The sequence below is a fragment of the Triturus cristatus genome, chromosome 5_2 (assembly GCF_964204655.1).
Source record: "Triturus cristatus chromosome 5_2, aTriCri1.1, whole genome shotgun sequence".
Classification (NCBI taxonomy): Eukaryota; Metazoa; Chordata; class Amphibia; order Caudata; family Salamandridae; genus Triturus; species Triturus cristatus.
The window spans coordinates 516,529,476-516,555,654 of record NC_140588.1 but is presented as its reverse complement, the minus strand read 5'-3'; the positions used below and the strand labels follow the sequence as shown (position 1 = coordinate 516,555,654).

The 26,179-nt window shown below is 46.0% G+C and overlaps 1 protein-coding gene across 1 annotated transcript in view; it reads right to left on the bottom strand.

Annotated features, from left to right (window-relative positions):
- Positions 1-26,179, bottom strand: part of DCLK3 (doublecortin like kinase 3) — a 339,069-nt gene that overhangs the window by 72,039 nt on the left and 240,851 nt on the right. The window contains exon 3 of the mRNA XM_085607560.1: positions 1,250-1,382. Within this exon, the coding sequence (XP_085463686.1) occupies positions 1,250-1,382 (133 nt within the window). The remainder of the gene's footprint in view (positions 1-1,249; positions 1,383-26,179) is intronic.

The following is a 26,179-nucleotide window of genomic DNA, read 5'->3' as shown; positions in this document are numbered from 1 at the left end:
GCTTCTTTTTCTCCTCTTAATCCATTTAACACGTTTCTAATATGAATATTTCCAATTTCTCTTGACCTAACCCACCTTCATGAACTCTCCTTTTTTATCTTTGCTGTGTCCCCACAACCCAGAGAATTGCCCACACCTTCTTCCACCCCACACCCTTTGACTTGGGTGCCATTGGACTGGACTCTTGTGCGCTCAAGTCTCCCTTACCCTGGAGTCTACTTCCATGGAGGGACCCCTCCCCCACCGTATAATTATACATTATAAATTGCACTACCCAATGTGACCTTGGCACTCAATTGACATGTTGGATTTCTGCTCCTCAATTGTGTTTTTAGTTGATCAAATTTATGCCACGGGCTGCAGACAGAAGGAGGGGTCTTTCATACACATAATATGGGAATGCCCAGAGATACAAAACTATTGGGGAAAAGTACGGGATAGTACGGCCAGTGTGACGGGAGTTGAGATCTCGCTGGGGGCTAAATAGTTTTCACTGACGATTGTGGGAGAGGAGGACTGGCCCAAGTAAACGAGAATGTGGTTGACTCTGGAGGCTATAATCGCCAAGCGTAACATCGCAAAATACTAGGGTGCATTTAACCCTCCCAAAATAGCGGCGTGGAAAACCGACTTAGATTGGTGCTTGCAAGCAGAGCAGACTATATATAAAGTCAGAGGTTGCCCGCGGAAATGGGAAAAAATCTGTGGCCCACGGAGGGTGTTTAGGGGATTGTAGGGAGGAACAGAGAGGAGGGGTCTCCTTTTCAGGGGTTGTACTTACCTATCAAATCTGTTATCCGTCATGTTTAAATGCTTATTTGTAATCAAAATGACTCCATTTGTTGACCATGTAAGACTATATTCTAGCATAAAAGAATTTAAAAAAACAACAACAACAAAAATAATGCCACTGTGCATCACATCCTGCCCATGGAAATTAGGCAACTTCAAGAGTTATATAAATTGGCTCCCAGTCTCAATCCAGGCAAAAACACCGGTGCACAATCTTGGTGGAGCATCCTTCCACAAAGTATTTCTGGATCCGACCAGTTTTGATGGTGCTGACATGCTCTACAGAGTTTGCAAAATGTTTAGATTGACAACAAAGCTAAGTAAATGCTCCTATATTTATTCTGCTATTTCGGGAAGTGTGATTCAAAAATAAATTAATAATGGGCATATAACTTTCATTTTTAAAAGAGTAAATTCTTACGAAATGCACAGTAAGAAAATAAAATTTTATATTCACCTTTTTCCAGCAAAATCTCAGGAGCCACATAGGTTGGCGTTCCACACACAGTGAATATGGGTTCAGTAACATGAACGGCAAGTCCAAAGTCAGCTAGTTTCAGGGTAGTAGATTTGTCAGGATTATGCTGTATCTGTAACCAAATGAGATCACAATTAAAATGTGTTTTAATGCAGAGTAATAAAATATATGAACCCTCAATTTCAGACCCGCAACCGGTGTGGAAGAGAAAGCACTTATTCTGCACTGGCTGAGGAAGAAGATCTCTATTTAAACACACCCACCACAGGGGTTAGGCTTTTTCCCTTGGTGGGAGTCTCCTCAGAGGAAAAACTTTGGGCCCGATTTTGAATTTGGCGGTCCAGCCATTCTCCGTGAAGGCAACGGAGTAAATTACTCCACTACCATGGCGCAGATCCCAACTACCAAATTTTGGAATGTCCATCAGGCTAATGGACATTTCAATCATTGAGAGGAACTGCTGTTGGAGCACTTTCTGCCAATGTAGGGTAACCTTGCCATACGGCTCCGTCAAACATGAGAGAGCCGTAATGCAGGTAATTTTATGTTTTATTTTCAAAGACAAAACCCCAAAGCAAGATTTAGTTTTCAGAAAATAAAATAAAAACAATTCCCCTCTAACCATGGGAGTTATTTCCTAAGTCAAAGGGGGCATTTTGCAGTTTTCACTGCTCTTGCAGAAGCCAAGGTTTTCTGGAAGTGACGGGCCTGTATGTCTGCCCATCTAAATTAGGTGGGAGGACATACTGGTCAACCTTCAATGGACCTAACCCCGCTAGACTGTTGGGGTGTGCCACGACAGAGACAGATTACTCTCTGTTGTTGTTACATCAAAGGATTAAAATGCGGGGGGACTATTATGGTGTAACAAGACACCCTTTCCGCAACCATATAAATCGGCCCCTTAGTCTCAATTAAAGTTGGCTCATAAAAGGGTGCAATAATTTTTTCGCTCAATATTTTCTGACACCAAAAAGATTTCATTGTGATAAATAGCATCCAATTATGATTACTGCCCTCAAAAAGGGGCACAACGTGTGGACCTTCAGCCTTATCTCATCAAACGCTGCGTGTCCCAGTTAGTTATTGGTCATTTTCCCCTGGTAAATTTCAGCAGGTTTGACCTAAGCAAGTCAAACATTTCAAAAATAATCAGCCATATCACAACTAAGAGGGGTGTCTGTAATCTAGTCCCTACCATCTGCAATTCGGCAATGTCTACTTAGCATGGCGACTTTGTCACTAAGTAAAATAAGTATTACACATGTAACACCAAACTGTGAATCCATTCCAAGTAGAGACTTTCACATGCACTGTCTCCCACCGCACACTCGCCGCCAGACTACCCGCCTTCGGCATATAAGGAACTGCCCTCGACTGGATCCGCTCGTTCCTCACTGGCAGGAGCCAGAGGATCAGGCTGTCACCCTTCCTCTCCGAGACCACGGAAATCAACTGCGGAGTACCCCAGAGATCATCCCTCAGTCCTACCCTTTTCAACATCTACATGGCCCCCCTCGCTGCCATCGTCAGACAGCACGGCCTCAACATAGTGTCTTATGCCGACGACACCAAACTCATCCTCTCCCTTACCAAGGATCTCACCACCACCAGACATATTTTCCAGGAAGGAATGCAGGACGTCGCATCCTGGATGAGCAACAGCTGCCTGAAGCTCAAATCGGAGAAGACAGAAGTCCTCGTTCTCTGAACCACCCCCTCAGCATGGAACAACACCTGGTGGCTCACTTCCCTTGACACCCCTCCCACCCCCACGGGCCATGCTAGAAACCTCGGCATCATACTCGACTCCTCCCTCTCCATGAACTAAGAGGTCAACGCCCTCACCCCCAATTGCTTCAACACCCGCCGCAAGACTTTCAAATGGATCCCCCTCAAGGAATGCCCTCATAACCAGCAGGCTCAACTACGGGAACGGTCTCTATGCCATCATAAACAAGTCTCTACTCCGCAAGCTCCAGAGGATACAGAACATTGCTGCCAGACTCGTCCTTGGCCTCCCCAGACACGAACACATCAGCCAACACCTACGGAACCTTCACTGGCTCCTCGTCGAGAAGAGAATCACCTTTAAAATACTCACACACGCCTACAAATCCCTCCACAACACCGGACCCCAATACCTCAACGAGAGAATCAGCTTCCACGCACCCAAGAAAAACCTCCGATCCGCCAACCGCGCCCTCGCCGAAACCCCACGCATATGCAGAGCCAGAACAGGGACAATAGCCTTCTCCTACAGTGCAGCCAAGACCTGGAACGAACTCCCGATCGACATCAGACACACACCCCCTCCCTGAACGCTTTCAGGAAGGCCCTCAAGACCTGGCTCTTCGACTGAACGGAGCTGCAGACCCCCCTCCAGCGCCTTGAGACCCTTGCGGGTGAGCAGCGCGCTTACAATTCCCTGATTGATTGATTGATTAATGTGCTTTGTGTTTTATACCAGCATGTCAGGGCAGACCTTTTCTGGAAGACCAGAGTGATTTACATAGCAATCTTCCACAGACGGGGTTCCACCGAAAATTGTACAGAATACCCCAATCTAAAATTGACCCATAGGTTTTACACCATTTTGGGGGACATCATCACTACACACCTGATGACAAAATGAGTGCCATCTACACCGTTGCCTATCCTCATACTATGGCAGGGTAAAAAAAACTGAAGGGTTAATAGGACTCCTGGCACTTTATGAGGGAATCTTGTTACGGTACTCTTTTAAATTAGGCTTTTAGAGATTGCAAAAAAGATTTTATTGCATTTGGTGAGCAAAAGTTGTGTTAGACAGATACATTCTCAAAATCTAACGTGTTAATATAAAACATGTTTACTTCCACCAGTGTATGTTTAAAATACTTTCTGGAGTGGGATGTTTAAAATACTTTCTGGAGTGGGATTCAAATGATGTATTTTGCAATATATTACTTAACAGACGTGGTATTCTGAATAATAACCTTTTACCCATGCTTCCTTTGTTAAGTCCCAGGTCTCATTAAAAGTGCAGTCTATCTTCCTTCTTGACGTAATTTACTTTCCCTAGGTACTCTGGTTAACACCACAGGATTTGCGTGTTGTCTCCACTGCTCTCTGGGGAGCAAGTAGCGCTCAGACGAATCAATAAAACAGATTGTAATCTATGAAGAAAGTAAAGCTCACCAGAGTCCCAGAAAACTCAACTCTTAATTGAACATGTGAACTATGTTTCGAGCATCACAGACACTGTGTTTTTCTATTGCCATTACCAGCATCATCAATTTACTGAAAACGTTTATAAGCTGGGGTCGAGCAGGGCTGGACAGGCCTTTTATTCCACCGGGCATTTCCCTGGTGGCATAGCATTTGCCACTTTCCCCATCTCCCCAGGGTTAATTGCAGCAAGAACAGAGAGGCTTCAAGAGAGAAAGAAAGAGAGGGAGGAAGGGAAAGGAAGGGAAAGTGATCAGAGAGGTAGAAGAGAGGAGAAAAGGAGAAAGAGTGGATGGATGGAAAGACAGCGATGGTGGGAGAAGAGGAAGGGAGCCGGCTGGTTTGAGCATTTTTGCGAGGGTGGATTTTGGTTCCCCAGTCTAGCACTGGGGTCGCGGCACAAAGAGTTGTGCACCACACACTCCAAAAACCACAAAGCGGTAACCTTTTATTTTCTCATTGAAGTCTTCCACGAATATAATATTCATTCCAGAAACTATCAAGCGAGACAACATGTATAACCGTTTTATTTTTAAGACAAGTTTTATTATTTTCACTGGTAGGATAGGTTCATCCAGTAGGAGCACACCCATACCATATAAATAATATGCCCAAATCGCACATCTGCATGTACATAGTAGAAAACATCAGGCTAGCCCTGGACACATTCAACATGGATCGTCACATCTGATTTTAAAAAAAACAACAAAAAACAGAATCAGTCCTTATCTGTGCCAATAGACTGCTCCTTGCCCGTTGAGGAGTGCAACTTGTATCCTAAGGGTAAATGAATCTGACCATGAGTTCCACCCACACCCCCCAGCCTTATCATTACGCCTGCACAGCTTCAAACGCATTTCGTCAGCCACCGCCCACTTTGCCACGTCCGCCACCCATCCATCGACACTCAGACCCATTTGGCCCATCCTTATGATTGCCACTCGTCGCGTAGCCAGGAGAAACACCAAGTGTATGAATTTAAAGTCCATTTGCTGACCCTTCTCCCGATTGATGTCACCCAACAGGCAAACAGCAGGGTCCGTGTCCAAATGTATGTATTTACAATTCAAACTATTACAATGCATAACTTTACAACGCAACTTCCATTACAACGCAAGCCATTACAACGCAAGCCATTGCAACGCATGTTCGATTACAAAGAAAGTTACTATTACAACACTGCCGGGTGCTTACCTCAGGGTACGTGCTGGTCAGGGATATGCGTTGTAATGGCATTCGTTGCAATGGAATTTACATTTTATTGACTGCGTTGTAAAGGCATTGTATTGCCATCGTTGTAATGGATGTTTCCCATGTCCACACGTTTCCACACAACGGTCCTCAGTCGGGCCAGTACTTTCAGCCAATACTCGTATACCACTGGGATGTCCCACGCTAAATGCAAAAATGAGGCCAGAGCTGCCTTGTATCTTGGCCAACCAACTGGCTTACTAGGGTCTATTTTATGTAGTAGCACTGGTGTGACATATGCAATGTTCAAACAATGAAAGTGTATACGTTTAAATATGGCATTGTTCGATACATACTTTACCAGTGTACACATTCTCTTCCATTGGGAATCCCTGAGTTATACCCGCAGGTCCCCCATCCCAAGCCTCCTAGGCAGGAAAAGGAACATGCAAACAATCTACTGTCATGGCCTTGTATAGGAGAGAAACCAGATGGCGACCCTCACCCAACTCCAACAGGCCCCAGAAAGTGAGTGACGTAACAGAAGCCTCCAGGAATGTAGGATATATTTCCCGGATTATGGCAGAAATAATGGCATGTTGCAAGAACTGGCTCGGCCCTACATGGAAGCTATCCTTTGCCACCTTGAACGTGAACAATTCTTCATTGGAGAACAAGCTCTTCAACATCTTGCAGCCACCCTCCCTCTGGATGAGACATCCACAAATTCCATCAGCACTTGAAAAGCCAGTAAATGCCAAAAGACAAACTTGCTGACAAAGGGGGCCCTACCCAGGACCACCCGAACAGTTTGTTCCTCCTGTACACTGCCACAGTGAGGCAGTGTACAGGAGTGGTGCCACATCTTGACCTCCGGACATCAGAAGTTGAGGAAGGGATGAGCCCCTCACTGCGTTCCTGAATAGAGATTTATCCCAAGTGCTCTCCTCCACAAGACAGTGCACAGCATGTTGGATTTGGGAAGCCAAATAATATTGTTATAGGTTGGGTACTGACAACTCTTCCCCTCCTCCAGTGGCTAAAACAGATAATCCCTCACTACTCTAAAGTGTACCTATCCTATACCAGTGAGGTTAGGAGAGAATGCAACCTCTAAAACATCGTACAAGGTAAAGTATCGAACTAATGCTGCATAGAGTATAAGCATTGTGGTAAAAACACCATCTTTGAGATGGCCACGCGACCCATGAGTGAAGTGGGAGTGAGTTTCAAAACTGCACAGATGAATGAAGACCCTCCGTGACCCTCCCAATATTATATTGAAAGCACTTCTGTGGCATATGGGCTACCGTCACTCCAAGTTCTGGAAATTATTAGTCTCCCATTGGAGGGGTATGGGCTGCAGGGCAGCCGGATGATGAGTGAACAAGGATCCTAAAGGAAACCCCAGTGATTTCCTGCAATTAAGTTCAAGATCCAACAGCTCCTCAAAAGCAGTCAGGTGAGTCAACATAATGATAAGTGATCATTAAGGAGTCGAAAAATAGAAAAGTGTGTTGTCAACGTACAGGGACACTAGGTGAGTAAAGTCCCCCACTCAAGATTCTGTCGGATCTGAATGGTCATGGGCTCCAACGATATAGCGAAAAGGAGTGGCGACAATGGACAGCCCTGACATGTGCCTCTGCCCACCTCCCATGATTCAGAGTATAGCTTGCCCACTCGTACCCTGGCTGTGGGACCCGTATACAAGTGGAGCACTCAGGTGTGGAAATGCACATCGAACCCCACCACCTCCACCACCCGCATAAGGTAGCTCCAATCAACTGTGTCAAAAGCTTTGGCAATGTCAATGGAGACCAAAGCCAATTCCTCCTCTCTACCCTCCACCTCATGTAGGACATGCATTAGCCACCGTAGATTCATAGCGGTACTACGACTGGGTATAAAACCACATTGGTCATCATGGATTTATTGTGTAATCACTGGGCGCAAACGAAAAGCAAGTGCTTTGCAAATCCCCTTTGTGTCTTTATTAATCATGGTAAGCAGTCTAAAGGTGGACGGGTCCGATGAATCTGAGCTGGGCTTCAGCATCATAGAGATACAGCCTTGCTGTATAGATGGTGGGAGCACCCAAAGATTCCCTAGCCTCCAAGTACACCTCCAGTAATTGTTGAGTAAGAACAGGTCGAACGTCTGGTACAACTTGTCGGGAAACCCATCACTGCTCGGCGCTTTACCTCCAGGCAGTTGCACTAGGGCTGTATAGAATTCCTCTAGGGTGACATATGCATCTAATTCACGAACAGCAACTTTCCCCAATAGCGGGAGCAGCAAAGTGGTCAGAAAGGCTTCGATATGCTCTAGTTTGGATGGGGTCGGATTATGATACACCTGTTCCAAATTAGACTAAAGGCATCCACTATGCCCCGTTTGTAAACCTCCCAGCCCTGTGGGGACCGTCTGAAGAATGGAGGGGTGGGGAGCCTCCCGCTAGAGAATCCAGGCCAACAGCTGACTAGGGCTGTCTCCCTTCCTATGAAGAAGCTGACAATATTATTTTAGAGTACTTTTCTCGAGCGTATCCCTCACCTCGGTGACCCGCCGCTGAGCCAGTAATTCTTCCTGCTGCCACTCCAACCCTGCCAGTGTCAGATGTTGGACTTGCGCCGCCACCTCGTCCTACCTCTGAAGAAGTTCGGATTGCAGGGGAAGCCTAACCCCACAAGAAATGCCTATACAACACCCCCTGGATCACAGCTTCCATAGTTTCCCACCCAGTCAACCACAAATGCGTCGTGGGCCAGTTGAGTTCAAAGAAATCCACCAGTGTGCAAGCCAGAACCTCCCAGCCCTCAGGATCCTGTAGGGCCTCTGGAGATAGCATCCAGGTCTACGGTGACCCATTCAATCTCGCAGTAAGCAGGGGCATGATCAGACAAGTAGCAGGATAGGTGCAACACCGTGAGGATGTTGGAGCCTAGTGAGGCGATTAAAAGAATACGATCAAGTCTGCTGTGGGTACCGTGCATCGGGGAATAGCATGTATATTCCTTCAACGCGCTGTGGCAACCCCTCCAAATGTCACAAAGTCCCTAGTGATCGGTAGCCTCCCGAAGTGCGAAAGTCATCTTAGGTTTGGTATTATGACTTGGGGGGTGCCTATCTACGGTACCATATAATATGCAGTTAAAGTCCCCTGCCCATAGAACCTGAGAGTCTATGGCTGGAGAGATAACATCTCGCACTTTCGGGTAAAAGGTCTCTTTGTCGATGTTGGGCCCATATGTATTGACAATGACTACATCCACCCCATCGAGTCTCCTCCTTATAGGAAAGGGCAAGGGGAACCCCCGGTGCAAACCAAATAAGAATACCCCGAGAGAACGTCGAATAATTAGCATGGTAGGCCTGTTCTCTCCATTTTTTTGCTAACTTACCAGTTTCCCCGTCTGAAAGATGAGTCTCCTGCAGGCAAGCAATATCTACCTTACGTCTCTTAAGAAAGGAGGGAACTCTATACTATTTTTTATATGATCCCAGCCCCTCTACGTTCTATGAAAGGAGCTTAAAAGATCCAGGTGTACTCATTATAGATGAAGTGCGCAGGGCAGTCTTTACCCACCTCCCCTGTGACATGATTGGAAGAAAAACACTGGGAAATAGAACAGAACACATAACCAACAAACTCCGTCCACTCCGGACAAGTAAAAGCAAACCATAATGGCACAACACCCAGAAATCCTCACTCTGCCCGCTATTGCAACAGTCACAAACCAGGTGATAAACAACATTCCATGCAGAACACAGCCTCTTTAGGCCAACAGATGATCATATACAGCACCCACGCCCCACAAAAGGGTGAGTTAGATGCCGAGGAAGAATCATCCTCTGTAGCAGTGGGTCTACATTCACACATAGGGCTCTTAGAGACTCCGATGGCCCCACTCCCTCCACATTCTAGCAACCCGGAGTGGTAGCTCTCTAATTCCCTTTCCTGATACATTGGATAGCAGGCAGCTTGATATCCTCTCTGCAACTAGGAGAAAAGTAAAGACCACTCAGAGCAACACAGTATCATGAGCAAAGCCACTGGAGTGAGAAGGAGCATCCAATGCCCCACCATCTAGCATGTCCCCACTCAGCAGTGTCTCAGACACTCGCTGGGTCTCTAGCTCAGCAGCGTCCATGGTGCAATCCTCCAGGACCATAATGCGGCCAGTGCCTTCTGCCGTCGGCCTGCCACCGTACATGGAGTGGAGACGCTTGCGTCCGTACTGCCCAAGTCGGGTGTGGAAGGGATACGTTTAGCTCAGGGTGCACAGCAGAAGGCCATTTGGCATGTCTAGCCAGGAACAGACATCCTCATACCACTCAAAGAAGTGTGACCTCCCGTCTGTGATGAAAGAGTTTAGCCACATAAAGGAGAATGTACCAAAGGGTCATGGTGCACAACTACCTTTTCATCTCCAGAAAAGACTTGCGCCGCTCCTGTACCCTCTGAGTATAGTCAGGGTAAATTGAAATGTTATCATTTTCAAACTGCAGAATGGGTGCTTCTCTGGCGGCGCTCCCTATCCCTGTAATTCAATATCCTAGCGATGAAAGCCCACGGAGGGGTGCCCAGAGGAGGAACAGGTGTCAATGCCCTATGTGGCCTTTCTATAACAACGAACTCAAACAAGTCTTTGGGGCATAAGGTGTGCCTCACCCAATGGTCCAAGATGAGCTCTGCCAACTGTCCCTCCACCCTCTCAGGGAAGCCAAGAAGATGCACAATGGTCCATCATGAGCGGCCCTCAGCATCCTCAACTCGGTGTTCCAGGTTGTTGGAGATGGCCTGCAGCTGGGAGAGCTGTTTTTTAAGTAGCTGTACCTCCGACTGCAGGGAAGCAATGTTAGATTTCGCGTTCTCCACCTTGTCCAGCACTTTGCAGAGATCCACCCAAGGCAAATTCACCTCAATAGACACCCCTGCTATTTGGCCTTCAAGAGCTGTTTTCAAGCCCTGTTTCACCGCCAGAAGGGCCGCACACAAGGGCTCCTCCTGATGCTCCTGATGCACTTGGGTGATCTTGACGAGGAGTGGTATATTGAGTGATAGTATTCCCCTGCTGCTGCCTCCAGGGCCTGTCCTTCCCCACAATGTAGATGAAAGAGGGAGAGCACCCAGTGCTGTCCCCCTAACACAGTTCAGGAGGAAAAATCCAGTTAACCGTACAGTGGGCACCACAAGGGAGCAGAGTCGTAGGGCAAGCCAAGTAGTGGAGGCAGTCTAGAATGTCCCAAGTCCAGTTCAGTGGGATAGCTGGAGTCCACAGGGGCAGTTACCACCAAGCGACCCCACCTTAGCCCCCATATCAGTCACATAATAATGTACCAGGCCACAGCAGCAGGGAATGCCCCCTTCAGTCTCTGTGGACAATGCACACCAATGAAGAAGGACAAGGTGGCAGGAATCATCACAGGGCCCCGGCGTCAGATACCCAGGACAATATTGAGTATCAACCATCTCAGCTGCTCCCTTGTAGTCAAGGTCCTTCACCCACTGCACTTGCCTCCCAACTGGACAGTGGTCTGCACAACCCAGGGCACCCCCGGGCCTGTCATCCTGAGTGGAGGACCTACCAGGAATTCTGCCATTCGCAGCCAGTGCCTCCTGCAACCACCTGGAGCAAGGCCCCACTAGACATAGTTCAAGCTCCTCCATGCATTGGTATGATGATGCCTATCCTGTAGTGAACCCCTATGCTGTTGTACTCTTGGCCTCTCTGCCAGTGCACCAGCAGTGCCAGCAGGGCCCCTGATACCTCAGTGCTGGTCCACCGCGATCATGACCCGTGCCACTGTAGGGTGAGAGATAAGCGCTCTCAACCTCGGTGTGAGGGCAGACTATCTTTGTAGAGCAGGCTGCCCTTAGTGCCCGCAGTAGGCCTCAGTGATATACGGGTGTCGGCCCGCAAAGGGCCAATGTGCCGCCCTCAAAGTGCTTGCCCACTGGGCACCCCTGCACTTGCAACAGTGGAGGGGGAAGGTAAATCCAGTGGAGGGGCTCACAGTGGAGCCGCAATGATTCCTCAGTCCGGCCTCTCCGACTCCACGGGCACACCCCAACACAAGATTTTCTTGGGTGCAGCTAAAGTCGCTGAGTCGAGTCCCTGCAGCTGCCATAACTGCACATCTTTGGGGGCACACGGGCCCCGGGCGGAGCCGTCTCTTTTTGGTTTTTAGCCCTCCCCTGCTACCCCACAGCGATCTCAGGTGTCGAGGAGTCTTCAGGCCCAATGTAGGCCCCAAGCAGAGCAGCCCTTGGTGCACGTCAATGCCAGTAGCTGCGGTGAAAAAGTCAGAAGATGCAGTTTAAAAGGCACTGACATTTTCTGGGGGGTTAGCTGTTGACTCACACCAAATTAGTAGGCTGGATTTAAGATTTTCAGGCAATTCTCTGCTAGCTGATTTTCTCACTGCTCTGCCTTCTTTTCCACAGTGGTTCAAATGGGTTAGGAATCACAGAGGTCATATTTTATAACAGACATTGGTCCCTGGGATGGGTTGACCTAGTAGAATGATTGCTGGGCACTTAAAGTTCAACAATGTTTTCACACATTTGCCCATCCCCTGTTCGGGATTTCTTCTTCAGCACCCACCAGAGTTGTTCCACTCGTGCTTGAGCTTTGTGTGATCCAGTATAGCTGAATACTGGGGATTTCGCGATAACCCTGAAATCCTCTTTCTTGGAAGGGTGGCCTATTGTCCATCTTCACTTGAGGTTTAGGATGGTCCAACTCCATCGACACAGACTGTAAATATTCAGCTTTCTTATTTCAGGATGACCAGTTTTTGTCTTCCATCCGGGGTGCTGCAAAAATCTGCACTGATACTATCCTATGGTATGTACCTGCCACTCTCAGACATTTTATACAATGTCATTCCTTCAGGATTACAATAGTGTTTATTCTTCAGCTAGCACTGGAGTACCAGACAGATATAAAGCTTACCTATACACTCACAAGTTATGTTACTTGATAACATTTATATTATTTGCTTGAACATATCTCAATAGCACAGACCTGTCCCGGTGGGGGTAAAGGAGTGCAGTGCGTAGTTTGAAGATGCAAATGTGCGAGTCGGATTATACTTGTGGCATGAAACATAGGCTAACATTATGCAAATATCCTTTATTGTCAGCTCACAGCTGCAACAATTGAAGAAATAGAACTTCAATAACATTCTAATAAGTTATAAAGTTTCCCCACATATAGTCTTCTCCCTGCTCTGTTGCTGCTGCTCACAACCTTTACATACTAATCCTTTATCTTGCTGAGTCCTTATTTGTCTTGTGCCATCCCACCCTCCCCTATAACAATTAGTAATACTATAATGTCCTTTGTCTTCCCTAATGCAGACTCTCCAGTCTATCCAGGTTAACCTTTAAATGTTCATAATATGTCGGGAAAGGTGGGTGTTTTTTTCATATACTTAACACCCTTTTCCTTTACAGCATCGGGTTGGAGGTCCTCCCACCTCCGTATCCAACTCAACTCATAATCTCTTTTGGCTTATTAAGGCCGAAAACGACGGCCTTACAGTGCATAGGTCCTTTCTTTAAGAGACCGCTCCCACACTTCGCTATGCAGTGGGCCTGCTTTCTTTGAAATAAAACTGAAATCGTGCCCTATTGTCATAGCAGCTGCAGTTCATAGGAAAATAATCCCGTGAGCCGCCTTCCCCTCGAAGACCGACTAGCGGAGGATTACTCCCACCAAGGCAGACAAGCTGCGCTAGGTGACTCACCACTTCTGCACCTCTCAGACGTAGTCCTCGCCGGCCTCAGCAGTAAATCCAACCTGCTTAGGGCAGACGCGGGCAGCCCTCCTTTCTCAGCGGCTGCCGGACCATTGAATTAAATATGCTGATGTGATGCCCAGTGATCACAACCTCTAATACTGCATATGCCAAAAAAGAAGAAAGAAATACTGTAAGCCACTGTAATAGAGAAAGGACTTTCAAGGAAAAACCCTATATGTGCCGATGGACATTTTAGTAGATTCGGATAGAGTATTTAAAACAGTACAGTAGCCATTTTGGCTTGTTGGGCAAACTAACTGAACTCTGCCACTTGTAGCCCAACCAACTGTGAGAGCAGCTGTTTCTTTGTACAGAGCTCAGCAATCTTGATATACACTTACCTTCTCCTATGTCCCTTGAGCCTTCAATTAATACTATGGAGTATAAGCTGGAAGGCCTTATAAATAAAGCCCTGAATAAGGTAATGGGGTCATTGGATGATACAATTAATAAAAGATTGAAGGCCCTCTCCAAACAAGGTTGGCCCGTGGCTGGCACAGGACACCCTGAAGGGGCTGATAGGGCAGCTAAGGCCCAGAGGGAAAGGGCTGCAGGAGAAAACCTGCCTAAGGGAGTGAAAAAGCCCAAAGCCTAAAACCAAATGACGTCACGCTTTGGCAGTGACATTGACGGTGTCTTGGGCACTACAGATGGGCAAGAACTAGGCCCAGAATTACCCATTCCCATCGATTGTGATGATGGCTTGGAGGATGAAATTAACCTCTCTTACTCCTCTGACTTTGATACGGGTATTAAGGAGACTGAGGAGAGAAATATGGAAACAACTGACGAGGCACCAAAGGGTTCCGTGTCAAAAATGGGCATTGTGGAACGATTCGGGGAAAGTATGTGTTAGAAATGGGATTTCTGGTTGGCTGAGGCTTGCGCCAAAGCCAGGCAGAAACCACCACTCTAGTCAGGGCTGGGGAGTTACACGCCAAAGATAACCCCTGCTCACCCCCTTGGTAGCTTGGCACGAGCAGTCAGGCTTATCTCTGAGGCGATGTGTAAAGCGTTTGCGCGCGCACCCAGCAACAACACCCAAGGCCCACCGCAAAGGAAACTCCACACAAGGTATTCTATAAAAATAGCCTTTGTATTATACACAACACATTAGATAAAAACACACACTTTACAATGTGCCAACAGGCACGGGCAGAATTTACAAGGGATTATATGTACAGGGGACAGGGCCACATGGACCACTGTCCGAAATTAGCACTCTTAGAACTTAGGAATAATACTTTAGAACATAGCACACAATAACATATATAACACACAACCAGTAACTCCTGGTAACCAGAAAGTACCACCTACGCAACCCTAACCACCTTAGGAGAATGTCACGCAGGGAACTAGGACCTCACCAGCACCACCTGTACTAGGAGAAAACAAACAACCACCTAAGTATCACAATACCTGTAGGGGTAAACGCACATTACACATGATGCATAAAACATTCAGAGGTGTAGGACATGGCACATGACGCATAAACTCATTCAGAGGTGCCGGGCAGGTAAACACATGATGCATAAAACATTCAGAGGTGCTAGGAAAGAAAACACATGATGCATGAAACATTCAGAGGTGCAAGGAAGGACAACACATGATGCATAAAACATTCAGCGGTGTAAAACAAGGCACATGACGCATAAAATACATTCAGAGGTGCAGGTTAGGAACCTTAGCGAGAAACTCACATGCGCCACCACCTGTGGCAGTCCCTAGGCCAACTGGCCTTGTCGGGGCTAGGACGCTCTGTCCCAGTCAGGCTGCGCCTGCTGCGCAAGCCAAAAAGCGCAAATATCCCAACCTAAACGTTGCAGCTGCCCACTAAGTGCTGGGCAGCTGTAGGAATGAGCGTGGGCACCACTGTGCCCTTTAAAACGAATCTGCCTCTCTCGTGGAGCCTTCGTGGGCTCTGCTAACAATATGTCCCCAAGAGCCTTCGTGGCTCAAGACCAATGTGCCCCCTGTCCTTGGAGACCCACGCGGGGGACTCGTGAGCCTCGCAGGCTCTTTGACCAAGTCGTGGCCCCGGAGTTCCTCTGGACTCTAACAAAATCTTGCTCCCAACGTTGGAGTCCCCTTGGACTCTTAAAACAAGGTGCCCCGTTGGAGCCTCACAGGCTCTACTACATCCAGCCCCCGTCGTTGGAGCCTCGGCGCGAGGCTCTCAGTAATAACGGGCCCGCGCCGGAGGCGGGGGCTGCTTACAAGATTAGCCGGTCTGGGACCGGCACCCACGATACTCGTGCGGAGTCCCCAAGCCCTTCCCCACTCACCGGGCTGTCCTCGGGGGACTCCGCTCCTCTTGGCCGTACTTCCTGGTCGCCGGAGCGCGGGGTGGGCTCCCGCCTGCTCCCTTCCTCAGCGCGACATCTCTCGGGGCTGGGAACACGTGGGTCACACCCCCTCCCGCTGAACCAATCACAGCGCGGCAGGGGGATGACGCGGCCGGGACTCCGGGCTGCGGCGGTGATCGTCTTGGTGATAAGAGGGGTGGGCTCCCTCGGTAAATGCAATCTTCGGCGGGGTGGGCACCCGCTGCAGCGATAATCCAATAAGCGGGGTGGGTACCCGCCGACAAGCACCTAAATACGGGGTAGGCTCCCGTCACCAGCAGCACACGGGGTGGGCACCCGTTGTCATAAACAAAGCGCTCCTGGCGCCGAGGGCAAGTCCAGCGCTTCCAGGCGCTGGAGGCTGTAGTGGAGCGCCGAGCATCACGCTCCTTGACGCTGGGGTCCCAACAAAGCGCTCCTGGCGCTATAAAGCAAATACAAGCGCTCCCAGGCGCTTAGGGATAGCAAGTCCAGCCAAAAAGTCTTCAAAGAGCAGGGGGGAAAAGACTGGGCCCAGAGCCAGCTCACAGGGCCCCACAGCAGGGAGGCAGTCCCCAGTGGCGGTCTCTCCTGGCGCCCAGCAGCAGCAGGCCCCCCCTCAAGTGGATCCTTGAAGAGAACAACTTCTGTGGGGACACAGCCCCATTTTTATACACTAAAACCCTTTGTTCTTGTTTCAGGGTGAGGGGGAAAACCAGTCGCAGCTGGTTGGGGAGCACCCTTGATATGCTCAGCCCCTCACTCTATTCACTGGCAGGGCTAGGGTCGTCAGTCGCACCACAGGGGGCGGAGCCAGCATTGTGTGGGGAAAGCCCTGCCCTATTCAGGTCCAAGGTGCACTCCTCCCCAGCCATCAGCATGCTAATCTCACACTCACCACTGGGGCAGACCCAACCAGACTCCTGGAGCCAGGCCCCCCTGCCAGCTCCAGCCAATCACACGCCAGACACACTGCACACAGAAGTGCCCACTTCTAGAAGTGGCACTTCCACACTAGGTACATGCACGCCGCACACATCATCGCGCAGCATTCAATCACACGAGTCCGCACATACCAAACTCGGGCCTGCACACCCCACGCATCAGGAACTACTAGGGACACATACATTCCCCATGCATTCCTATGGGAGGGCAGGCCTATCTCACCACATGCACTCAGAATGCGCACGCACTTTACCCTGGGACACAGGGAAAGTGCGCAGAAACCAAAAATCACCACACCAAGTCACCAGTAAAAAGCAAAAAAGTTCAGGGGTGAACCTGCCAGAAGGGCCAAGTCCAACAGTATGTTTGACCTACTCCTCATCAAACACCCCCTATCTCCGGAGTGGACTCCATCTCATCATATTGCAGAGTACCTCTCCTTTTGGCTTCGGAAGGAAATTCCAAAAGAAGTCAGGTCCTGTCTAACATTCTAATGCCCACGCTGCTCCCTCCCAGATAAAATTGTTTCAACCCCAGAACTAGTCGCAAAGGTGGTGCCATTTACCGCCACAGGAGAAAAGGACCCTAGGAAAGTTCTTGATAAAGGCCTAAAGTCCTGCCAAGTCCATTTACTTGATATTACTGGCCCACTCACAAAGACGTTTGAGGTGGTTGACAGGTCTTATCTTGATGGCATTGTGCCAATGGGCGAAAATACCCATCTGCAGAAAAAGCATACTACTCAAAATAGACCCCAAATTGGTTGACCTGACCTCTTGAGAAGGAGGAGCTGCCTCCCAGGGTCTATTCTTTGGGGACGATTTCATCAGAAATATGGCCAAGTATGTGGGAGTATTCAGCTCGAGTCAAAAGTCCCAGGAAGACATCAAGAAAGTCTTTCAGGAAAGGGTTTTTGACAGGGCCGGGAGAGCATGGGGTTTGTTCCTCAGCCATGGCCAAAGCTTTTCAAGACCCTACATGGGATGTGGCTCAAGGTTTACACATCCAAGCTTTGCTTGCCACCCAACACTCTAGCCCCAGAAACAAAGATTTTGCGGGAGAGGCTTCAGAGGCGAACGGAGACAAAGAGGCTTTTCAACAGGTAAGAACTATGAAAGACCTAAAGGTGGGAGGCAGATTGCCCCAATTTTGTGGACATTGGAATTTGGTGACTCAGGACCCCAGGGTCCTAGAGACAGTCAAGGGATACAAGATCAAACTTATAGGTACACCACTACAAATTAAAATTCCCCCAGGAATGGTATTCTCAAAGGAAGATTCAATCCTAGTATCACAAGAGGTAGAGGACTTGTTCACCAAAGGGGCAATTTGAGAGGGAACGGAGTCAGGTTTTATCAACAATATTTTTTTAGTGGAAAACAAGGACAAAGGGCCGAGATCAATGCTAAACCTGAAAGAGTTGAAAAATGGTGGTAAACCACCATTTCAAAATGGTAATCATAATAATAATAGTAGTAATAATGTTTAGTCAATAAAAACTGTTACACTGAAATTCATTCATTGAGTATCGTGAACATAAACAATTTCCTTACTTTCACTCTAAAACATTGTCCTAGACCGTTTTGTCAAGTTGTTTTCATATAAAGGAGAATACCTATAAAATCTTTAAAAAGTTATATGAAAACAAATGTTAATAACATTAATACCTATAATGCATTTTTATTAATACAGCGGCTTTCTATTAAACCACCGTTTTACTTCTTGATAATAATTCCCTATAAAACCTATTAACTGGAAAGATAACAGTTTTTCCTTTATACCTAATATAGTCCCAGGGTTTAAAGTACAAGAGCTTTGTGCAAATTAGTCAATGTTAATTTGTTCTTACATGTTCTATAATTATCGTTCCCCAATGTCACTTCTTTATTAAAGTGCAAGTGCCTTATGATAGTTGTTCCATTACTTTAATGTTTGCTTTTACAAAATTTACACCCCGGCAAATAAGGGGTATAGAGGGCATTTCAAAATGGAAGGGGAGCACTTCCCAAGAGTTGTACTAAGGAAAGGGGATTGGCTAACTCGGTTAAACCTAAAGGATGCATACCTGACTATCCCAAATTGGCCACCACACCAAAAATGTCTTCAGTTTACTTGGTTGGGTAAACTTTGGCAATTCTGCAGTCTCCCTTTTGGGCTTTCCCCAGCCCCCTGGTGTTTCAGCAAGGTTCTTCACCCCATAGCTGGATGGCTCAGAGCGGGAGGAGTGAGGCTAATACTGTACTTAGACGATATCATAATAATGACCCAATAAAGGGAAGTGGTCTCACACCACAGAGACCTTACCATAAGTCTATTAGAACATCTGGGTTTTGTCATAAACAGGAAATAATCTTACATGGTTCCAAACCAGGAAATGCAGTTCCTGGGTTTTGTTATAAACACAATAAGAGTAGAATTGAAATTACCAGGAGAAAAGTTAAGGAAACTTTGCACAGAATTGAGGAAAATCTGATAGGAAAGGGAATTCCCCTTGAGGGCCCTAGGGAGGATCCTAGGTCTTTTCTTCAACGATCCAAGCTATATACTCAGGTCCCTTATACTGCCGGAAACTCCAAAGACTCAAAGCTAAAACACTGAGAACAAGTCAATCTTATTCTCAAATGCTGTTTCTAGACCCAGACTCAAGGAAGGAACTACTTTGGTAGCTGAGGAATGCAGAAGTATGGAATGGCAGAACACTTTTTGGGGGAAGAACCGGAGATAGTGATAGAATCAGACGCAAGTGTAGAAGGATGGGGTGAGAGGTGTGTCAACTTATCAGCAGGGTGAAAACTGGACAGAGCACGAGAAGGAGTTGCATATCAACTGCTCGTAATTACTGGCAGGTTCATCTGCAATTCACTGCTTCACCAAGGACTCAATGAAGTGTTCTGTGATGCTGCGCATGGACAACGTATCTGCAGTCAGATACGTCAACAAGATGGGGGGCTCTCACTCCAAGGGACTTTCTGACTTAGCCAAGGTCTTCTAGGGTTACTGCCTGAACAAGTGGCATTTCAGTAGTAGTGAAACATATCCCGGGATTAAGCAATGGGGTCGTGGATTGGTTCGCCCAGATTTTCAGAGTCTCCAGCAATTGGAGGTTGAACAAGGGAATCTTCCTCAGTATCCAGACGATATGGGGACCCTTCGGGGTCAATCTTTTTGCAGACAGACTAAACACTCAACTGTCGAAATGTTTCAGCTGGAGGCTGGACCCTCAGGCCTCAGGGTGGATGCCTTCCTTCAGAATTGGAGGGGCCTAGCACCTTATGCTTTTTCCCTCTATTTATCATGCTACCAAGACTACTGTTGCGCATTCACAGGAACTAGAAGATCACAGTAGTGAAAACAACCTCTTTGGAGGTCACAGGCCTGGCTCCCAATCCTACTAGAAATGAGGAAAGATTTACCAATCTTAATCCCAACTTTCAGTTAAATAATTACAGGTCCAGAAGGAGAGTCGCATCCTCTTGTAGAGCATGGTTTTCTGACGCTGATAGCCTGGAGGATTTCAGGAGACAAGGACTTTCAGCAGACGCTTTCAGAATCATATCGGAGTAATGGGTACCTGGCACAAGGAAAGCGTATAGACTGGCTTGGGAGAAATGGATTTGTTGGTGTCTTCTATGGAATTACAATCCAGTTTCAACTGATTTAGTAAATGTAGTTAATTACTTATCCGAATTATTAACATCAGGACTCTGCTATAGAACAGTTAATGTATACAGATCAGCTGTGGGACAAAACTTACTAAGAAAATCGTGCGAAGTATGGGGGCAAAATATGCTGCTTTATGGGACATTAGAGATGTACTACAGGTCTTAGTAAGTTGGGGCGAGAATTCTGGGTTATCCCTAAAATGTACTCACTGTCCTGCCCTGCCTGGTATCTTTTAGACGGACCTCAGGCGTGAAGGCCTTAGACATCACCAGTAGGGCCTACCAACCGGAAGGGGTCTTCTTTTATATAAAAAGATGAACAAAGACCATGTCAATCTCCATGTTCTACCCTTTCTTTACACAGAATGAAAGATTTTGTGTGCGGAAAAGTTTGATGGAGTATGAGAGGAGCACGGTGAGTCTGAGATGAAATACAGAACAAATGGTAATATCCCAAAGATCGCCTGATAGAGAAATTTCCTCTCCCAAAGTTCGCCTGATAGAGAAATTTCCTCTCCCACTTTAGCAAGATAGGTGAAGAAAGTAATGAAAGAAGTGGGTATAGACATTACTATGTTTGGTGCACACTCCCGTAGGGGTGCCTCAGCCTCCAAAGCTTTCTTCCTAGGGGGAGTCCTGCAGGATATCCTTAGGGCTGCGGATTGGTTTTCATAAAAGTATGTTTAAAAGCTGCTAGTTTAGACCTGTCACAAGAGCAATTGACAATATGTTAAATCCACTTTGAACTTGCATAATGTTAGCCTTGGTGTCATGCCATAAAAGTTAGATTTTTCAAAGCCTGGTGGTCAAAAAATCTGCATTTATTAAAGACACGGAGGCTATGATTATCCCTCCACATTGATACTATCCCTAGTGGAGTAAAAGTTACTGAATTTGTATTGGTCTTTTCTTTTTCAAAGCAAGAAGTTTTTTGCTGATGGAAATTTTTGTTTGGAACTTATGGATCTTAGAAGTTATCTTATTCCCAACGCCAAAGAAGGGAGAATACTATGTGTGTGTGGGGGGGTCTTTATAGCTTTACAGCGTATTAGAATGTTATTGACGTTCTATATTCTTCAATTGTTGCTGCTGTGAGTTGGCAATAAATGAGATTTGCATAATCTTAGCCTCCTTGTCTTTAATAAAATCCAGATTTTCTGCCCACCAGGCTTTGAAAAATCTAAATTACACGTATGGTTTAAAAGCTGTAGGGTAGATATTGCGGTAAAGAAATGTTTTTAATTTCTAATTAAAACTGGTTATCATTTGTAGCAGATTCAATTTTTAAAAATAATATAAATGGAAATAAATATTTTTCTGCACATAGATTTCTCCACAAAAACTACTGCGTTCTAATAATCATATTATGCAAACTACCTTTTGAGTCATTATCACATTTGAAACAGTTTCAGCAATTCGATTTATGGCCAGTTATGATTTCACGTTTGCGGGAAATTGGGACAACTTGAACTATCAAGTTATTAAGTAAGCTACTGGGTTGTGGCGGTCCACAGAGTGACATCATAGATACCTAAAGACTTGAAGATCAAAATAATAAGGATATTATGTAATTAATACAATCGTAATTAAAAATAGTATTATGAATATGCTATAAAGGTGTACTCATTCACACATATAATGTTATGGTATGCCTCTACTCTATTAACCGAAATAAGGCGTATTTATTTATTTTCGTGAAATTACTAAAACTCTCAAAAGGAACAGAATAAAATGCTTCACTTTTTAAAATAAACACTAGGTGGCACTGTATGAACAGTAATTCATTTAGCGCCTCTGAGTATTCTTCGTTACGTTCAGGTGGTCAGGAATTTGTATTCACTGAACAGGCAGTCGAAAGGGCAGAAATCGGAGTTTAAAAAAGTAACAATGTATCAAAAACAGAAGTAACGTTCCAGCAAATGTCTTCCAGTGATAAAACACACTACTCATCCTAATAATAGGAGCATGGCCAGTTTTTCTTATTAATGTAATCTTTGTGTTTATGTCTCGAAAACCTTATTTTAACAATTTTTCAATTATTCAAAATAAAGTAATATACGTAGTACAGAGAAAAATAAGTCTTTGGGTCGCCATCTTCAGCCATTAGTTTTTATGTATTTTTCAAGGTCTGCTATTGTTTTGATAAGCTGTTAATCAAGGACATAACATTTCAAGAGTCGTTACATCATCAAAACCTCCTCTTGTTAGACTGCAGATGCGTTCCTAAGGATATTTTTGATTTTGGGGTGGTATCATTACTGCGACACAAAAATACAAAAAGAAATGGTGCTAAATTGTGATTGTTTTTTTCTGCTGGATTTTGCAAAAACAATGATTAACCAGCCACAGTATTTACAGGCTGTTCCGAGGGGCACTCATCAAATATTTAAAAGAATTTTATGTCTACAGAGATAGCCTGACCACCCGAGAACAAATATTCCTTGAGCTTTTACCTGTTCATTCACTTTTTTTTACACTTTTATCTTTTTCTCTCTAATGAGACTCTTTCACTTTCTCTTCCATGTTTTCGCTATTTCTTTTGTTACTTCCCATGTCTCTCTTTTTGAACTTTTCTCTAGCTTTACACACACTCTTGTTCTCTGCTTTCACCTCTCACACATATGCTGTCCTCCCTTCATCTCTTGCTCATTTTCTCTTTCTCTGTTATATGCACAATAGCACTTCTCCCTTTCTCATTATTCTTTCTTTGTTGTCCTATCTCTCCTCTCACACCCACACTCTCTGACTCTATCTCATTCACACAAAATGTTTTGGACGCTTGCTTCACTGTTTTTTAACCCTGGGCGTAGTTCGCTTAGTAGCGCTACGCGTAGCTACGCGAAGTGCACTTTGCACTAAGCAAGCTACGCATAGCTACGCGAACTGCGTAGTGCACTGTGCAAAATGCTGTTTGCACTGATTGCATAGTGCCGGATGCATGTCCGCACTGTGCAATCATTGCAAACGGCATCATGCACAGTGCAAGCGGTCGTTTTCTGCCGCTCGGGTAGATTTGTACTCGAGCGGCAGCTTTCTCAACGCAGACTGGTAGTTTCTCATCGCGAGCGGTCGCGAGCATACGCGACCACTCGCAATGAGAAACCTGACCTCCCTGCGTTGAGAATCTTGTCGGGAGGTTTATTTTCCACGCTCACGATCGGCAACTTGACGTTGCTGATCGCGAACAAGGAAAAAGTCTCGCCGGGATGTTATTTCGCTCGCTCGCTCGCTCGCTCGCTCGCGGTCACCAACTTGACGTTGAGGGCTGCGAGCAAGCAAAATATGCCCGCTACGCTACGCGTTTTTGCACTGTGCTACGTGCAATTTGCGTAGCGCATAGTTGCCCAAACTACGTGGGCATAGCGTAGTCCTACGCCCAGGGTTACTGTTTTTGAGTCACGTTCCCCACCTCCTTCATGAAATCTGTCTTTCATCTTCACACCCCTTCTCCCATTGTCCCAATGCCTTTCTCCTTCATGTTCATGCTCGCTTCCTACTGCTAACTTAGGTCTAGCTTGAGAGCACAACTGTCAGCATACCTATTGTTTCCAACACTCAACATTTTACATTGCATGGGCATTGTGTCCACCCACAGTAGAATCTCTCTCTCTCACCTTGTGCTATTTACTATTTGCTCCACCATTCCACCTCCAAAAAAGTTATTGCTTTGCAAGGCAAAACGAACTATAAAACTTTTCAAAAGTACACATAATCACCACTCATTAAATTAGTTATACCACAGAGGCACTCTCTACACAAAAAACTCCTAAGGTGTCTCACTTGATAGCTCAGCTGTCATACAGACCTCATGTGATCCACCCAAAAAGAGCTTCAAGAGTGCTACAGAAAGGGCATTTGCCTCCAACCACATGGATAGGGTAGAATGTGTGTGCTTTAACGGAAGAAGTGCTTCTCCATGATGCAGCTGTCAATATTTTGTTTGTTTATCCAGCTGCATGAGCCAGCAGTAGTGGAGTTGCTTGGAAAACGACTCCCTAACACGCATAGAGTATTAAACGGACAGTGGGATGGAGCTTGAACTTTCAGGAGAGCACATGGCACTGTTAAAGTGCCTTATATAAAAAGATAATTTGTAGTGCTGTTCTCTCTCTGGGAGAATCAGAAGTCCCCTTCTCTCTGCCATATTAACTTTAGTCTTCAGAGAGCCATTGTGTGTTTGGAAGCATTATGGGATGACTAGGGATATACTAACCTACATGCATTTTAAGTCTGGCTTGACAGCAAAGATGTCAACAGACCTTATGTGGTCAATAAGAGTACCAATGAGGGTGGAGCTTAGGTTCCACACACATGTGGGTTTCACAGAGAATTATACCAAAGGTAAACACTCTGCCTAGTTGTTTTGAGTGGCATTACAAAACCACCTTACATACTGCTTAAGACCCTAGTTGATCCTCTCAGTTCGATCACCGGATTACGGATGGTAACTTGAGGATAGAGCTTGATAGAGTCCTAGGGAAGAATACATTGAGTGCCAAAATCTTAAAATGTATTGCGAGATCCTATGAAGGCGGAATATGTCAGCTAGAAATCACCTTGCCATCATGCTGGCAGATGGAAGTTTCTGAAACAGGGAAAAAGTAGCCATCTTGGAAAGAGGTCTACAATAATCACGATCACTCGATTTCCTCCAGAAGGGACTATTCCCCCTAATAGTGTCAGTGGAAATAGTGGACAAACACTAGAGAACCCCAAAAGGCTTGTTGGGCACTGCCTTGGAATGTGCACAGACACGACAGACATATAACTCTACATCCTGGCAAACTGTAGGCCACCAAAAGGAATGTAAGACTAGCTTGAAAGTTAATTTAACTCCACAATGACCTACCACTGCAGTTTCATGACACATTCCCAGAGCCTGGGTTTGAATGTCCTTAGTAGGGATTAACAGGGCCTACTAGAATAAAAATAGGTCCTACTGTTATATTTGACTCTGCAGGGCATCAAGGACTTCTGGAGAAATTGCAGCATGAGTGTCTGTCACACACTGCAAAAAATATACTGACAGACAGACAAACGGATCAGGGAGCAAAAGGACAGGAGTCTCCGAATCCTTAACCACATTTCATCTAAACAAGGCATTGGCAATAACAGTCTGTGAGACAGGGATGTGAGTGATATAAAAAATCATACTATAAAGAGAAGTAGACACAGCAAACCTGTCTGCTGTTTCAACTTTGTATTCTCTGATGAAATTGGCAAGTTTGATGATCTGTCTGGACCTTAAATAGTTTGAGTGTGTCCGTTAAAAGATGCCACCAATCCATACGGTATTGTAATAAGCAACAGGAGTATAACCCATAAACCACGTTGAGATTTGGGTAGGTACGTGAGAGAAGTAACAATATCTCAACTGGTATCATTGAAAAGACAGTTAGACATGTATGTTGAAAACATTACACGAAAGGAAAACGGGAGACTCGGAGTACGTGTTTGAAATGTGCACTTGGCATCATATAATTAAGAACATAATTAGAAGGTACAGTTGTAGCAACACTGTAGTCAAAAAATTACAAGAGCAACCCGAATTGGACTTGGTGCTAATTAGTGTTTGTGACATATAAATCGGCGACGCAAGTGACAACGTGCAATCAGCGTGAAAACTCCGCGATGTGAAAGGTGAACAGTTATGTACAGTGAATATTGTGGTTCAAGACAATAATGTACAAGGTTTAGGATGAGTCATGAAAAGCAATTTCAGTTGAACCGAAGAAGGTAATGCGCCATCAGTTGCGCTGAGGAGT